This window comes from Drosophila sechellia, chromosome 2L (genome assembly GCF_004382195.2).
Source record: "Drosophila sechellia strain sech25 chromosome 2L, ASM438219v1, whole genome shotgun sequence".
NCBI lineage: Eukaryota > Metazoa > Arthropoda > Insecta > Diptera > Drosophilidae > Drosophila > Drosophila sechellia.
Window position 1 is genome coordinate 12,193,308 of NC_045949.1, and position 17,216 is coordinate 12,210,523.

Consider the following 17,216-nt stretch of genomic DNA (forward strand, 5'->3'; position numbering starts at 1 on the left):
TGGCTTGCTTATTATAATTGTAAATTTCAATAAATCAAGAAATGCCTTATACTTTTTGGCATACTTTATTTTGGTATGAATAGTTCTTAGTTATTTTTTCCACTAGTGAAATTTCAATTACGATCTTCAAGCTCTGCTTAGACACATGTTGCTTCAACATGTTGCCCACGATCCATAGGCATGTGTAAGCGACAGCAATAAAGTTGCAATTAAGAAAACAGAAAAAAAAGTCCAAAAATATGATAAGATAAGATCGGGCTTATCAAGCCGAAGTCGAAAAATTGAGAGGGAATCGGTTCCGGGGCAGGTGCGGCTCCTCAGTTTGCTCCCGTTCCTCATTTCGAATAGACGTTAGTGCGGTCTTAACGCGGCTAAAATGCCAACGTACCAGGGCCACTGACTAATGTAATCAATAGACAATAAATACAACAATCGAGTGAATTGAAGTGAACTGTAGTGAACATAAACGAATCCGAAATCGAATCGAATACCGAATATGGCGCAAAATACGCGCAACTCCGATTTATCGCAGATAGCGGTCAATGCCAACAATATACCCGATGGTGGGTGACCCAAATCCCCGATTTCCCCATTACGTATACTTGATATAGAATTTCTAACCCCTCCCACCAGACAGCGTCGATTGTGGCATCAAGGGTCTGGGCTGGTGCCGCGGTCCCGGATGCCAGAAATATGCCCGGCTGCGCACCTTCATCCTGGTCCTGGCCATCACGGGAACTTTTCAGGGCGCCTGCGAATCCTACTTCCGCGTGTCGGCCAAACAGGCTTCCTTTCAGTTCGGTTGGAATCCACTGATTGTGGGTGAGTAAGCAGCATTATCGCAAAAATGGGAAAATGCTAACCTGACCAGGGAAAGATAATTGAGGTGTTGGCCCGGTTCTACGTGAAGATTTCACTTATCTTATCAGTTTTTGCGATATTCTTGACGATTGCCAGTTTTTGGGAGCGGGGGGTGCTCTATTTTCCACTAGTTTTCTTTAATTTCTTTTTAAATTAAGAGGTATATGGTAAATTACTAAATATTAAAACAAAACTGAGCTGTATTATGTTATTATTTATTAGGGAACTCAACTAAATAATAGTCAAACTATTTACCAAACCTTTGTACATTGTTTGGTGTATTGGTGTTTGGGTATTATCTATTCGTCATTGTTTTGATAAGAATGAAATACGTTATGGTAGTAAAAATTGCCGCGTAATACATTTTTTTTTAGGTTTTTGCAAATCGCCAGAAAATAGAATTCGAACGGAAGTGGCTTTTACCTCAATGAATGTGCGTGCTTACATATACGCATAACTTTTTCTACGCTCGCGTTACTCATACGTCATATTTTAGTTGATCGTCGAGTTAAATTCCCCGAAAGCGTGTTACTAACAAGTTGTTTTATTGTTTAAACATACAGATTGGCTGCTGGTGGCCAGTGGATTATTCCAGGCGGTCTTTGCTTTGGCCTTCGCCTACTGGGCGGACGTCTATCATCCTATCAAATGGCTGGTGGGAACTCTGATGCTGCAGGCAGTCACCTGTGTGGTGGCTGTGATTCCCTCCATTATGAACTTGTGAGTAACTTGTAAATAAATATACTTAATAAGTATTTGATTTCAAAAATATATATATTTATAAAAAACTCCCTTGCAGTGCCGATGGCAACAAGGCAAAGGATGCTCTGCTGGATGCCAATATGTGCGCCACATCCTTGGCACAGTTCCAGAGACTCACACTGACCGAGGCCCAGAGCAGCAGCCTCACCCTCGCGATGCTCTTCGTTCTTCAGCTGGCCTTGGGAATGGGAGGATTGGCCTACTACACGCTGGGTGTCAGCTACATCGACGACAACTCCCTGTCACACGATAGTCCGGCGGTGATAGGAGCTGCTTTGGCTGCGCGCGTATTTGGCCAGCAGGCGGGATCCTTCCTAGTGCTTGGAGTGGGTCTCACCCATGTGGGTTGGTGGCTCGGTTGGGTGATACTGGCACCCTTCATTTTCGTGGGCGCTGTGCTCCTGGGACTGTTTCCCAAACGACTGCCCAAGACAGTCATTCACCAGGCGGCTCAACGGATAATTGAGCAGTCCAACATGCGTAGCTTTGGCAGTCAGTTCTCAACTTATATGGATGACTCCGATTTTTGGCCATCGCTGAAGAGGCTGTTCAATAACCGCCTGCTGATGTTCAACCTGTTGAGCATCATGTGCGTGCAGAGTGCAGTCGTGAACTATGGCCTCCAGGAGGAGAGCTATCTGCAGAGCAGGTTCTTCTTGCCCTACAACGAACAGGATGGCTTGGCGGCAGAGTGGAGATCGGCCTTCGTTTCCTACTTCCTCAAGCCCCCAGTTATGGCGTTGGGAATGCTGATTAGTGGCCTGGTCATCTCGAAGGCCAAGTTATCTGCTCGTAAAATCACGGGTATAAACATAGCCCTCAGTATCCATCTGGTAGCGATTTTCATCGGCCTGGTCTTTGTCCAGTGCGATGTGGGCGCCATTGCTGGTGTGGAGGGTGGTAAGCTGAAACAGCCCTATTGCTCCAGTCAGTGCCTGTGCACACCCACTGCCTTCATGCCCGTCTGTCCGGAAAACAGTGCAGTCACCTACTTCTCGCCCTGCTACGCGGGTTGCACCAAGAAGACCACCATCAATAGCTTTGAGCTGTTCGAGGGCTGCAGCTGCAGTGGGGATCAGACATTGAATTCCACTGGTCAGATGAGGGCCACTGCTGGAGCTTGCAGCTCTGACAACTGCCAGGGAGCCATCATCATCTTCCAGATCATGAGCATTTCGGTGGCATTCCTAATGGGCGTCGGAGCCATAGGAAAGACGTTGATCACACTGCGAGCTGTCCTGCCACAGGACAAGTCCTTGGCCCTGGCCTTTGAACTAATGATCGTGGGCCTCTTCGCCTATGTTCCGGTGCATCTCAGCTACGACATTGTCACCCGTGAGTGGAATTTAAAAAGTGCACTTAAATACAATCTAAACTACATAAACTTTCTTTTGATTAGGCACAACCTGCGTTTACTGGGCACCCAACTACGAGCGTTGTCTGCTGCGGGAAACGCCGAAGCATGGCAACGTCCTGGATATTCTCACAGCCTCATTGATCCTGGCCAGTGTGCTTTTCGATATACTCGTATACATATTCGCCAAAGGACTCAATCTTTACAACTGCAAGGTGACGGACACTAATTACACACCCTCTCTGTACGCACCAATTCCGCATGAGGATGCGACAACGTCGCCCAGTGCTCCTCGTGGAGGAAGTCCAGTGACCACCACCACCACCTCCTCGCCCATTCAACGCAGAGATGCCGCTCCAGAACCACGGACAGAGACAGCGGTATTCAGGAATCCCAGTTCGGTGACTACTTCATCGGGCGGAGCACAGAGCATTGTGGAGCCCAGTGAGAGTGGAGTCACCTATGCACAAGTGGTCTTTCCACCAGACAGACGCAAGCCAGATGACGGTAGCACCAGTCCCAAGCGGTTGGCCGTCCCAGCAAACGTACCATTGCATCTGCTCTCCGAGTCGGACGTTCGCAGCCAGTTGGGCAACCTGAAGTCCTTCAATCCTCCCAAACAGGAGGCGGACAGGGGTCAAGACACTGTAGACACCGATGATGTGGTGGTAACCCAACCACAGGTCCAAGCTGTGCTTCCGATCACCAGAGACCTTCACCCAAATGATCAACCGCATCCTGAGAGTCCGAGGCCACAGAGCCCAGAAACGGACTTCTAAAAGGGGTCACACAAAGTATTCTAATCTGTTTTTATTACATTCGTAAACTTAAGATCGATCCAATGTGCCAAGACAAATCATAAGAACAATTAAACTTATTCTTCATTTCATTCAAAAAGCAAATAATTGTATCTTAAAGATTATTAGGATGTTCCTGCTCGCAGAGCTCTGTGATATCTACACCCGGAAGGAATCCCGTCCAGGACATAATAGTGCGAAATGGTTCTCTATTGAGATGTGTTATGATCCGCACATTGCTCTTTTTCCCATGGATAGCATCCACACGGCGACCTCGCAGATGATCCAGGACCATCTGGCCACGGGTGTGGACTCCGGCCAACTCCACTGTGGCATGGTAATCCAACTGCTCGGCAATCATCGCCTTTGGGAAGATATAGGCTGCTGCAAGAGCGGCATCGGGATTAATCCAGTGCTTTATCCCACGTGGCACTAGCATGGATCGCTCCACCCTGGACAAAAGCTTGACAAAAGGATGGTCTACAGAGCCCAAGACATCCAGCCGCCAGTCGAGTGACAGTTTGAAGTCGTCATCAATGCTGGGTTCCCAGGGTAGAACAACAGCTGGCACCTTCAAACGCTCCAATGTTGTATGCGCCGCCTCCGGATCCATCACGAAATTGAACTCTGCACACTTCATAATATTTCCACGGCCAAAGATATTTCCCCCCATTATGTATATTCCACCAATTTTGTCCAAAAAATCATCGCCATATAGATTAATGCAGTTGGCAAAGTTAGTTAGTGGCCCGCAAAGCAGAAAGTCAATTTGTTTTGGATATTGGCACACCAGCCGATACATGGCATTCACGGCGTGCTCCTGCTGCAGTTGCTCCTGCAGATCACTCACATCTGGATAGCCGCCAACGTCATTAAGGCCGTCAGTGCCGTGGAAGCGGGAAATGTCCAACCATGTCCGAGTGACAATGGGATGGGCACAGCCCCTGAAAACTGGCACCTGCATTACGGATAAAGTAGTGGAAAATCAATATATAATTTAAAAATTTTATTTGATAGAAACTTACATCACGCCTCTCCAGTAATCGCAGTATTCTTAGGGCGTTCTGGGCTCCATTCACCACATCCGTATTGCCCTGTACACAAGTAATCGCAATCAGCTTGTACCGCCTCCCACTCGGCAAGGACAATTGCTCTCCACGCAGTAGGAGAGCCAAGGCCCAGGCGTCGTCCGTTCCAATGTCGCAGTCGAAGACCACTAAGCGCTCCAAGCTTCTTGTATCGTTCTCCATGCCTATGAATACCAAACTCATATTCACTCGCTTTATATACGTTTTGCGGTTGCTTTTAACAAAAACTATAAAATATAACCCTTTAATCGGTATCATAGAATATGTAACCTAATTATATACTATATATTTAGGAATTCAGACCGAGAGTTTAATAAAAAAGAACACAGTTACGTTTTTTATGTATTATTAAACGTTTTTATTATTCCCAATAAAGAAAGAACTAGAGCCTTTGGATTATCCCTAGGTTGGATAATGGACTTCGAAGTTGAATTGGGCTTAGCAGTGTTATCGCGATTGATAACGTACTCAGAACAGAACTCATGTATGGGGACATGTTTGGGTTTATATAGGCGGATTGGGATAGCTTAAGAGCGAAGTTTATTCTCCCGAAAAGAGAGGTGTCTATTCACCCGTTAAGAGAGGAGCTCCCGAAAAATAGGAGTAATTTGAGAATCCTGACATGATTGTGACATGTGACATGTTACATTTCATACTTAGACATTAATGTGTGTGTGATTGTTTACAATAGTGTGTGTGGTTGTGGTTGGGAAGTTGTGGGTGTAGATATGTTACTATATATATTATATATTATATAATTATATTTCATAAGTAAGTATAGGATTAAAAAATATATATTTTAATATTTTTCACAATCATAAGACACTAGTCTGTTAGTTTGACCTTAAGTTAGTCCCCTCGGTATCAACGTCGATATGATATCTCTGAAATAGAATTTTACAATTTTTTGGCTTTTATATTTTCAAGATTTTACTGGTCATTCTGATAAGGAATAAAAGAGACTTATTTCGCACGTTTATGATTATTAACCGCTCGGTGGATTAGCGCATTATTAGTTTTATGACCTTCTTAATGTGATTAAATTGCCTAAATTCGTTTATAATAGTAACTCTTTCAGCGAATTTAGATTCAGTTTTTATTTGCCAACTATGCCAATCACAACCATTGGAGGCTACCAATTGGGCAAGATCCTTATCGAAGGCAAGACAAAGAAGGTCTACGACCTACCGGATCATCCAGGATTATGTCTGCTGTTGAGCAAGGACCGCATAACAGCTTTTGATGGACTCAAGGCCCACGAGCTACAGGGCAAGGCGGCTATCTCAAACACCACAAATGGACTGGTTTTTAGGCTACTCAATGAGGCGGGAATCCGAACCGCTTACGTGGATCAGTGTGGCGATAACGCTTTTATAGCACGAAAATGCAAGATGGTGCCCATAGAGTGGGTGACGCGTCGGTTGGCCACCGGTTCTTTCATCAAAATAAATCCGGAAGTGCCCGAAGGATATCGATTTGCACCACCGAAGCAAGAGACTTGCTTCAAGGACGATTCTAGTCACGATCCCCTGTGGTGCGACGAGCAAATTCTCTCCTCGAATTTTGAGTGCAATGGCCTAATAATTGGCGCAGACGAAGTTCAAATAATGCGACACACTTCACTAGTGGTATTCGAGGTTCTCGAAAGAGCTTGGAAAACAAGGAACTGTGCCTTGGTGGACATGAAGGTGGAATTCGGTGTGGACGAAGATGGCAACATATTGCTGGCGGACATTATAGACTCGGATACGTGGCGCATTTGGCCGGCGGGCGACAAACGCCTGATGGTGGACAAAACCGTGTATATAAATTTGGATACAGTAACCGATGGCGATTTGAACACAGTCAAGCGCAATTATTCTTGGGTAATAGAGCAGCTGTCGAGCATTGAGCCGCCCCAGAACCATCTGGTGGTAATCCTGGTGAGTAGTGCAATGGATGTGGCACATGGCGAGCAGATCGCCACCAGCCTTGGATCACTAGGCATGGAAGTGGTGCTCCGAGTGTGTTCTGCTCTCAAAAATCCCGAGGAAGCGCTCCAAATTGTCCGGACATTCGAGGCGGTGATTGATAATCTGGTATTCGTGACCGTCGACGAGCGATTAAATAGTGTGGCCAACTTGATTTCGGCCAACACCAGTTTTCCGGTGATCAATTGTACGCCCCTTAGGTCCGACACCATGTTTCTGAACATGTGGTCCAACTCGAATCCAACAAGTGATCCGGAGGCAGCTGCCAAGCATGTGGCGTCTTTACTTGGCCTGGGAAATTTTATGATTTGGTCCAAACTGCGTGTCAATAAGCTAAACAACCAAATCGCAATCAAGAAAATCGACACAAAACTGCGTAGCATTCGTCACTCTCCCAAATCATCATGATGTAAAGTATGCGTAGAATACAAAGATTTCAATTTCATCAGGAACTTTTTACAATTTGCATGAAAATAAGTGCTAATACAAATAAATAAAAAATAAACTGAAAATGCTAGTGTGAAGATTTTTCTTTTAGATATTTAATTTTTTTAACCATCGCCGCTTTCTGTTTAGCAGAATCAAATTGCACCCAAAAAAAAATGCGAAAAAAAAGTTTTAGTGGTATTTGAGTAGCCTAACAAAAGGGTTTAGTTTAAATTGTCAAAATAAGTCAATTTTACATCTTGCTTGGTTTCAAAATAAAAAAACAATGCATACTTTTTGGCGAAATTTGGTTCAAAGCGTTCAAAAAGTCAAGATGTGCAGTTTTCGAATTACAAAAAGAACATTTTTGTTTTACCTTTTTTTTAGTGTTGAAGAGTATTGTTTAACTTCATTGATTCCCACAGAACGATTATTTATGAGCAATAGTTATACCTTGAAAATTGCGAAGTTTTAGAGGATTCATTTGATTCCATAAAAAATTTCACATTCCCAATATTTTCGAACGTTTTTGATAAAGTACGAGACAAGAATATTTTGGTTTTCAGTATAATTTTATTTTTTCCTTTATTTTAATATAGGTTGTTTGCAGTTATTTTGTTTAGATGTATTTTAATTATTTTTGCGCTTACAAACTAATTAATAAATTAATAGTTAGCTTAAAAAGAGGCTTAAGTCGTAAAACTCATAGGAGAAGAACTAAACATGAAACGCATGAAGATGGTTCTCTGAATTGAATACAAAAATCATAAAGGGAAATACTTTTAACAGAATTACTGTGTTCGGGGGATGACATAAGTCTGTCCGTCCGTCCGTCTATCTGATTCGTCCGTCCATTGGTGTTTGCCCTGTAGACAGCTAGTTTTCGGCACTTGAGTTGGAGTATCATATTTGGTTTCTCTTCTTCACTTTTTAATCCGTTTTGGATGATCATTTTCTTGTTTAATCCACGCTAGCCTTAGACAATTTGCGTCTCCGCAGGCAGCTTTTTGTGTTCTCTGGGGCAGAATCTTGTGCCCTGCCCCAAAAACGAGTGAGTGCACTTGGGCATTGAAAACTTGGCGTCTACAGGGCGGCCAACTTCGGACAGGGACAACTCTGGGAGGCGGGAGACCTCCTTGGAGCTTGGTCCTCTTTTTATTTTCACACTTCCATCTCATGGCTGCAGCAGTTCAGAATCTTTTCGTGGTTTATCTTGTGGATTTGTCGGTCTAAGAGTGCGGGGTGTGAAACGAAAGAGTTAATGTGTAGAAAATCCTATAACAGATTTCGTATGAACATTAAGGAATTTTCCAACTAAGAGTAATCCAAAATTATCGACTAAATAATTTTAACAAAAAATAGGACGAGTTTGTCTTCATCTTACAATTTTAGCTTTTCATCATGTTGATTTTGTGTGATTTAATTTTTTGCAATGTATCTTCATCGTCGGTGACTTTCGAGGTTTGTTCTCAAATTTAGTTTTTAGTTTTACACAATATTTACAGATATTTTTGGGTTTTTTGTTTGCAGATAGTTTTTAGAGTTTAACAAACAATTTTGATAAGCTTTTTTTTGTTTGGCTGTTGTTTCCCTTCTCTTTTTTTTTGAATAGCTATACAATCTTTGAAATATAGCTTGAGAATATGCTAGTATTACTATAATTTACTAATTTTGTTATCCATTGTTTAATTTGAAACATATTCATATTTATGATGTAGTTAATATTTCCCCTTGTATTTTTACAATAAAAGTTAGGATTAAAGGTAAATTATAAAAATAGCAGCTGGCCTTTTCGTGTTTCATTAAATTGTATTTGTATTTATCGATCAATGTTGAATGTTTTGGAAATTTGAATCCTACTTTCCTGTCCTTTGCTTCTCGGGTTTGCTTTTGTTTTTTTACAATTTACATCTTATGTCTCTGACTGCACAATGCAAATTATCACATATTATTTCATTTATTTTCCCATCTGTCCCTATTCATTTTCTGTGTGTTTTCCCTGGCACTCTAGTACACTTTATCGATTTGTATTTTTGTATTTCCTCTGCTGTTTTTCTCTGTTGGCCAAAAATTTTACTTTCGTCAAGTATTATTTAGCAGCCAAGCTTGATGAGTTGGTTGTGTGGTGTTGGTGTTCTGGGTGTGTTTGTTTATGATTCTTAGGTTTTTATTCGTAGCGTTAACAACGTGGAAACAAACGGGTAAACAAAAATAGAAAGTATTAAACAAAAAGTGGAGGCGCAGCAGCGCGATATTTAAAAGAACTTCTATACTCGCTTCGAGTTAACAGCGGACGTTAACAGCGCCAGCCGCAGCCGCTGTTAGCGTGCAGTCTATCTGTGTGTGTTTCGTATGGATGTGTGTGTGTAAATGCGTATGAGTGTGTGTGTGTTTGCGTGTGTGTGTGTTTGCGTGTGTGTGGTGGTGGTCTGTATGTGTGTTAAACAAATATCACAATCGAGAAATTAACAAAACGGCGGCTGCAGCAGATTAACAGCCAGCAACAACATAACAATTCTTAACCGCAGTTTAGTCTACCTAACACGAACTTAACATGTTGGTGAGTCTGCCGCCGCTACTGTTACTGTTCTTGTTGTTATTGGCCTAATACTTTCGCTGCTCTCCTCGGCCCCGCCTCCTCCGGCTAAGAAAGAGACTTCGGCTGAGTTTACATTACGGTTTTCATTCTTAAAAACGTTCATTTCCCCCACACACACCACGGTGCGTGGGCGCCTTAAAAAAAACAAACACTGTGTGTTCGGGCCACAGCAGCAACAGCTTAGGACATGGGACCATTGGCTGTGACCACCGATGCTGCCGCTGCCGCTGCTGCTGCTGCCGCTGCTGATGTCACCTGCTGCACCTGCTGCTCCACCGATACCGCTGCTGTCTCGACTGCACTGCTGCCGTTCTCGGCACTGCCGTTGGGAATGCTCGTGGGTACCACCGCGGACGCTGGACTGGTGGCCACACCCGTTACCGCTACCGCTCCAGCGGACTGCTGTTGAACTGCCTGACCCGCGGCAGCTGGAGCAACGACACTTTGTACCGCCGGTGCCGCTTGAATGGCGGGCGTGGCCGGCGGGGCGGCTAGTTGAAGCTGCAACTGCAGCTGCTGCAGCGTCTCCTGCGGGATGTTCGACTTGAGAATGCTGTTCTCGAGCTCCAGCTTGTTGATCTTGTCCATCAGCTCGGAGATGCGCTCTTTCAGCACTTCCACCTCCTCGCGCACCGCTATCATGAGATGCGACTTGACCAGATCCTGAAAGAATAGAAAGAGGTGAAAAGGTTCTGTAAGTATGTTGTGCAAAACAGGTATTGGCTTTATATAGCAAGATCTTATTCAGAATACTGAGAAAATACTTCTGTTCAATGGGAAATGCGTGAAGTGAAGTCTAGGAAGTGAAATTTTATTTATGCCACTTTTTTATCTTAAATTGTATGGGTTTCTTAGCTGGCTATATGTGTGCCACTTAGTGTATCCATTGTAATCCCGCTTGCTGCCAAGTAAATTTAGCACTGCAATTATAAATATTTACCCCGCAGATTAACAAAAACGTAGTGTTGTCTTAACTCAACTTACATCCTGTTGCCACCTTTAAAAGAGCATATAGTTGCTCTGACTCATTGCAGAGATTCAGAAAAGGAACCACCCATTCATAAATCACATTTTGTGCCAGCAACGTGGCGAATGTTTGCCCAATGTGGCGTGTTCGCGTTATATATCCGCTGCTTTATTTGCTGTGTAAATGCAAATGTAAATGGTGCGCCGAAGAATCAAATGCTTTCGTGTCATTGTCAATGCCACAGCCGCAGAACACGTCATCGAGACCGAAACAAAACCGAATCGGCACACAACATCCACGACCTCACCTGGCTGCCCATGCACCTTGTGAAAATTTAATAAGCCCATTAAAGAGGCAGGCCAAAAACCGAGAGTCGAAAGGAAAACGCGTGCAGACGAATAGAATAATCGTTCGTTTTCTATGCATTTAACGGCACGTGTTCAGGTGATTTTTCCCATGTTTAATGTGAAATGTCAACAGACGACCAAACGGTTGTGGCTAAAAAAGTAAAGGGGGGCAGCAAGGCAGGCTGCTGATTTTGGGGAGGAAAATGCTGCCTGCGGCAGTTCCGTTTCACGAAAGAGTTTTCTTTCTTTTTTTCTCGACTCTCCACTGCGATCTCTATAAATAGTCACAACAACAGCTCGAATGCTTTCGTCGTCGTCTTCACTTTCAACAATTTCTTTCAACATTTTCTTGTTGCTGTGGCCTGGTTTTTTCAGGCAATGCAACAACTAAAAGTTGAAAGTAAAAATCGCGCAAAGAAAAACCCACATAATCGGCAAAAGGATATGAGGTTTCGGAATACATTAAAAGCGTATTAAGAAGAAATCGTGCACGTCATTATGAGAAAATCGCTGGGGCAAAGCGATAAAAAATGTTTAAAATAAATATCAAATTAATTAAAGAACTCTGAACCGCGCGCTCGCCGAGCATTTCGTGCGTCCTCTGCTCATTATTCATTAGTCATACTTCAAATTCTATACGATATAAAGAGTATATCCAAAGTGAGCATGAGCAAGGGGCATGGAAAGCCATCGGAAAGTCGCATGTTCTTGGCACCAGTGCCAAAAGCAATCGCAAAAGAAATCATATTTTGCACGTTTTTCGTTCGGCTGTTTCGAGGCAGGCAGGCCAATAATTAATGTTTATAAAAATATCACATATTGTATTTTTAGATCCCTCGCTTGACCGATCAATAAGTGCAAAAATTACCAAAATTAGAAGTCAACGAGGCGAGGGTGAGAAGATTTGATAAAAGTCGACTCGAAAAAATACAAAAGGCCATTAGCAAACCGCTTTGAACAAATGCAAACCGGTTGATACCGCTTCGACTTGTTAACAATGAGGTGCAAAAATACATACATATATAAGATATTTATATATATAGCACATAAGGGAGGGCCGAGTAATTTAATTGTTCAGAAATCAAGGCAGGTGTGTCTAAAACTCGGCGTTTCTAGCATTCTATCAGCTTTTTGCAACATCTCGAGGGTTTTATGATAAAAATCGAAGTAGATAAGCGTACGACGGGTTATCTTCGCTTCAGGTAAGGGAAAATAAATGCTAATTATACACACTCGGGGTAAGATACACACTCTCGAGCTGAGGAACTGAGATAGAGAGAGAGAGAGAGACACCTAGGCGGAAAAGCGGGTTGGGTTCTCCTGCTGGGGTCAGGTCACGCGCTTCTCCGGAGGTATCTCTGCTCTCCAAGTCTCCTGCAGTTCTCAGTTTTGGTTTTCTTGGTGTTTTTTTTTTTTTTGGTTTTCGGTTGCATTTCTCAAACAAACATGGCGGACACCGCATTGAGGTTTTTTTCTTAAATTTTGTACACTTGTCGGAGATCCTTAGGCTGAAATTATAAGAGCCTTTGTTGCTAAGAACAAAGGACTCGGCTCCCTTATTTTTTAGCTCAAAGCAAAGGAAGTGGTGTCTCATTTTTTGCACTTAGCTTGGAGTAATTTATCAGCGAAAATAAATTGACAAGTGACAGGCACAAGTACGGTGGTTTTTTCTTGATTTTTCTTTTTTATTTTCAGTTGCCTTTTTGACGACATTGAAAAGTCGCCAGAAAATCGCGCAGCCTCACGAAATGCGACGAAAAACGAAGGAAAATCGATAGAATTGCATCTAGTCAAGGTAAATGGGGTTCTTTTTTGTACGGTTGGGTAGGAGGGATGAGGGGGAGAGGAGGGGGCTGGTTGTGCGAGGTATACATACTTTTGCATTGGGCACCATCACATAGCAGGGGCTATCGTAGCCCTTCTGCCAAATCTCGTATAGCCAATTCTCTGGCTGGCGCAGCGACATTGTGCCCATCATATTTGGCTTTGGGTTTATTTGGATTTTCACGGGGTTTTGTGTGTATCAATAATTTTTGGTTTCTTTTGCGGAGATTTTGACTTTCTTCTCCCACTCTTGCACTTTTCAAGTATATTTATGTATATCAGTTTCAGTTGGATCACAGTTGGGTTTTTATATTGTATTTTATGTATTTTCACTTCTTTTCTTGCGATTTCTCGTCGGCGCTGTGTGTTTGTATGGCAAAAGTTTAGCAATAACTGAGTTTGCTGTTCAGCTTTTTTTGAGATTTACGAGACCGGCGCAGAGCTTTTGTGATATTTTCGAGCTTTTGTCGATTGAATTTACTGCGATTGGAGTGTTTTGCTTCTGCTTGTAACGAATTAATGTAATTCACGAGTCTCTGGTAGGCTTTTGTAAAATGTGTTTTTTTTTCAGTTGGTATAAAAAGTAATTGTTTTTTCTTCTTTTGTTATATATATAATAAAACTGGTGCCAGCTATATTTGTTGGCGATGTGGCGTGTAGCAAGTTGTACTGGCGACTGAACGTCTGCTTGCAATTAGTGCGGATTTTATATGAAATGGCAGTGCCTTTTGAGTGAAAGAGAGCGCGCTCTCTCATTGCGCAGTGCGCTCTCTGCGGCTCTCTTATGTATCTGTATCTGGCCGCCGGACTATGGGCATATCCATCAGCATTTGCCAGATACAAAGACACTCAGATACTCTCTGTTTGTTTTGACGCGTGTTTTCTCATCAATTTACAAAGACTGCCACTATTTATTCAATCCACATATATGTATATTTATTTGTCTTCGGTGACGCTCATTTGCCAAAATGTTTGACTGAATTCCCAAACAGCCAGCCGGTTTTTTTGTTATTTAAGAAATATATACATATGTTTTTTTCAGCCACTACGACGCAAAAACTTTATGACACTTTTGTTTATCACTCGCTCACCAGTTCTCCCGCTCGCTCTTTTATTTTCTTATTTCTTTTGTATTTATTTTATTTTTTGGTTGGACGTTGGTTGGTTGCTTCTTGTAGATACTTTTACGCTTGCCACGCGGTGGTTTTCGATTACTTCGACATTTCTCTGGGAATTATGTGTGTATGTGGGGTGGGTTTTCTTACCTTTTGCGCATTGCGTTTTCCAACTAACCGAATTAAGTCGATTGGAGTCAACAGTAAAGAAAATTCCTCAACAAAATTTAATACTTCACACATGAATGTGAGTAAATATGGAGCGCAATACAAGAACTTCAATTTATAAAGAAAGATATTCTTCAGAACAAAATTCCCGTTCCATCCCATTATATTATATAAAAGTAAGCAAATCTTTTTAGATTTTCGATACTAAAAAAATATATGGGTAAAAGTAAAATGAGTATTGTCATTGAACAGAATATCACATTCTGGATTTTTATCGCAGCATTATAATACCAATGACAATGACAAAATTGGAACAAAAATTCAAGGGCTTCGAAACTTTTATAAACTTGCCAGAAGAGCCCGCAGAACAAAATGTATAATATACAATATAAACGAGCAAAACATGAACGGAACGTATCGATTTCATGCGCATGCTGAAGGAAGCGTTTTCTGTCAATCCATAAATGCATGCCATATAGATTTCAATCTATATAGGAACCAACAATAAGCTTGAGGCATCAACAACAAATTGTTTAACAAAAACCGAAACAAACATCCGCGTTAAAAATTAAAAAATGAAAATAAAAGAGAGCAACATTTTTAGTAGTCACCGGCGGAGAAAACAGCAATTAAATGCACATTTAAATAAACAAATGGCATGCTGTAAAATAATAAGTCAACAAATTGTAGGTGGGTAGGAAGAGAAGTTCCTTAATTGCTACACAAACTGCGTAGATGGGATAAAGTTGGGATCGTCATGGGTGGGGTGGTGTCGCATTTGTGGGTTGGGGTTTTGGGGTGGTGAAGGGCGGACGCGGAAGCTGAGAGTGCTGAGTAAAAAGAGGCATCTGTTGAAGTTTTGTTTTTTCATTTGAGGAACTTAAGGCGCTCTAATTGCCTTAATGGAGAAAAACGATTCCGGATGCGAAATACAAAAATCCAACGCTCTTGTAATAGTTCAATTCTGTCGTCGATATTTGTGTTAGAATCTCTACCTGCCCTACTAACTCAGTAACATATACAAAACCAAGGAAGGCTATGTTATCAATTCGCATTACTAACTTTAAGATAAGCAGCTCTAGCTTATCATTGTTATCATTGAATGCGATAGATAACTCAATGTAAAGACGAGGAAGTCGTCTCTCTTTGCAGCCCGTTCGGAAAATTCTAAAAGCCATTCAGAAAACTTTCCTACACTGCTGGCTTATGTCAGTTCTAACAGCTTTTCTGATCACACAGATTTTGCATGCACTTTGTTGACGACTGTGTATGCAAACAAAATTCATTAAAGTGACACATACACATATTGCAAACTAAGTCAACAACAAAAACAATGCATATTCTTTGTTTCTGTATTTGTGTTTTGAATCAACAAATGAAAATTTCGAAATCGTCGCCGCGTCTGGCAATCAATAAAAATTGAATCGCAACCGGGCAGGGGGAGGTGCGAGCGAGAAGGCAGCCACGATAGAGCGAGCGAGCAACAATAACAAGTCCAAATGTTTTGTAACAGCCTGATTCCATCCCAAAGTGGGGTGTTAGCAAAGAGGGGAGTGTGCCGAAGAAATCATCAACACGCCCACACCCCCCCAACTTACACTCATAATATAAACATTTGTACACATGCGGAAAAGTTATAAAATATTCGAAAAGTCCGAGAAATTGAAAATTAAAAAGCGTGTGGAAAATTACAGCATTTCTCTGTTGTTGATTTCGTTGTTGATTTTCGCACGCCCCCAACACGTGTTCGTATGTGTGTGGTGAGCTTTGATGGGTGTGGCCATTGTTGATTCGTTGTTGAAAGGGTAGTTTTGTGTGTGGTTTTGGACAAAGATGAACGATAATGTAATATTTGAATTAAAAGTGATTGTTTTAAAGTTAGGCAACATATTGAAACATATATCTTGAACGATAAAGTTTAAAGGCTTAGACATTCGATTGATCAATCTACATACCATATCATATATAAACCCAAACTATCCCCATCTATTATTTTGGCTTTAAGTCGTCTAGCGTGACAAGAGCTAAGATTAAGAGCTCATGTAACATGCAACACAATTAATTCTGATTCATTTAGCGGCGCGTGTCATCAAGTTGCGAGATCAGCGGGGGAAGAGTCGTGATTTCGTGTGGGAAAATTCGTTGCTTTAATGGCCATTTGTTTTTGTAGTTAGTTTTGACTGGACTTTGAGGCCAATTTGAACGTGTTTTAATTGGTTCCATAGACCCGAGTGATGATAAGATAGGCTGTTATCGCCGCACAAAACCTACAACAACCCCTTGACAGGTTGTCTAAGTTGCAATCCTCACAAAAACAGGGCCATAAAAGGCAAAAGCTGGAATGGCAAGGGGTAAAGGTGGGCAACAGTCGCCGACATAATACACAATCCATAACAAATGCACCTTTAAAAACCGAAAGGGAGTGGGTGGGGACGAGGGGCATGCGCGACAGGCTGTCTCGGACTCAGTGGAAATTTACAAGTGTTTTCCTCCACTCAGTGGGTCAAACGGGGAAGGTGAGGAAAAGCCAGTTTATTATTTATTTTAAATTTTAGGTAACAATTCAAATATCAAGAGCCCTTTGACTGAGTTTTTAAGGGGGCACTAGTCTCAAGAGGAGACGCTCAAGATCTCAGTGGAAAATTTATTCAAATTGATTGGTAAGTTTCCGTGGGCCACACATAAATTGAAAAGATTTTTCTTGCAGAAAATGAAAAAAAGACCATATGACCATATTATAACATTCAAATCCCCAAATATTTCCATATCCACTACATACTCAAATAGTTTTTTTCCCACTCAACATCATTCTTCCAGCAATAATATTTATTGAGCTCGTTTAGAAATGCCTTTTCTTACTTTGGCCAATCGACGGAATACTTTTTGATTAGTGATTTCCTTATATTGACAAGAAAAAAACATCTGCGTGTGTCTCTCG

The 17,216-nt window shown here is 41.9% G+C and overlaps 4 protein-coding genes across 10 annotated transcripts in view; 2 read left to right on the forward strand and 2 right to left on the reverse strand.

Annotated features, from left to right (window-relative positions):
- Positions 1–323: 323 nt before the first annotated feature.
- Positions 324–3,874, forward strand: LOC6617744 (solute carrier organic anion transporter family member 1A1). Its single transcript, XM_002042020.2, has 5 exons — positions 324–563; positions 634–822; positions 1,425–1,581; positions 1,661–2,958; positions 3,023–3,874. Exons 1-5 carry the CDS (start codon positions 497–499, stop codon positions 3,754–3,756), a joined length of 2,445 nt encoding a protein of 814 aa, XP_002042056.1. The 5' UTR covers positions 324–496; the 3' UTR covers positions 3,757–3,874.
- Positions 3,864–5,971, reverse strand: LOC6617745 (pyrimidine-specific ribonucleoside hydrolase RihA). Its single transcript, XM_002042021.2, has 2 exons — positions 4,800–5,971; positions 3,864–4,732 (listed from the first exon to the last, which is right to left on the reverse strand). The coding sequence occupies exons 1-2, from the start codon at positions 5,118–5,120 to the stop codon at positions 3,890–3,892; spliced, it is 1,164 nt and encodes a 387-aa protein (XP_002042057.2). The 5' UTR covers positions 5,121–5,971; the 3' UTR covers positions 3,864–3,889.
- Positions 5,969–7,344, forward strand: LOC6617746 (multifunctional protein ADE2). Its single transcript, XM_032720694.1, has one exon. The coding sequence runs from the start codon at positions 5,972–5,974 to the stop codon at positions 7,238–7,240; it is 1,269 nt and encodes a 422-aa protein (XP_032576585.1). The 5' UTR covers positions 5,969–5,971; the 3' UTR covers positions 7,241–7,344.
- Positions 7,345–8,173: 829 nt separating this feature from the next.
- Positions 8,174–17,216, reverse strand: part of LOC6617753 (protein bunched, class 1/class 3/D/E isoforms) — an 89,872-nt gene continuing 80,829 nt past the window's right edge. For 6 of the 7 annotated variants that reach the window (XM_032720654.1, XM_032720655.1, XM_032720660.1 and 3 more), the window contains one exon: positions 8,174–10,520. In XM_032720654.1, the coding sequence (XP_032576545.1) occupies positions 10,038–10,520 (483 nt within the window). In that variant the 3' untranslated portion in view covers positions 8,174–10,037. Of the gene's footprint in view, positions 10,521–13,047; positions 13,678–17,216 lie in introns of those variants that run through there. The other variant, XM_002042023.2, reaches the window with a different exon arrangement.

Excerpts from the sequence above, each read along its gene's own strand:
- LOC6617744 (XM_002042020.2), top strand. The coding sequence starts at position 497 with ATGGCGCAAAATACGCGCAACTCCGATTTATCGCAGATAGCGGTCAAT. Across the intron at positions 1,582-1,660 it reads ATTCCCTCCATTATGAACTT|TGCCGATGGCAACAAGGCAA; the intron begins GTGAGTAACTTG and ends ACTCCCTTGCAG. Across the intron at positions 2,959-3,022 it reads CAGCTACGACATTGTCACCC|GCACAACCTGCGTTTACTGG; the intron begins GTGAGTGGAATT and ends TCTTTTGATTAG.
- LOC6617745 (XM_002042021.2), bottom strand. The coding sequence starts at position 5,120 with ATGATACCGATTAAAGGGTTATATTTTATAGTTTTTGTTAAAAGCAAC. Across the intron at positions 4,733-4,799 it reads GATTACTGGAGAGGCGTGAT|GTGCCAGTTTTCAGGGGCTG; the intron begins GTAAGTTTCTAT and ends TCCGTAATGCAG.
- LOC6617746 (XM_032720694.1), top strand. The coding sequence starts at position 5,972 with ATGCCAATCACAACCATTGGAGGCTACCAATTGGGCAAGATCCTTATC.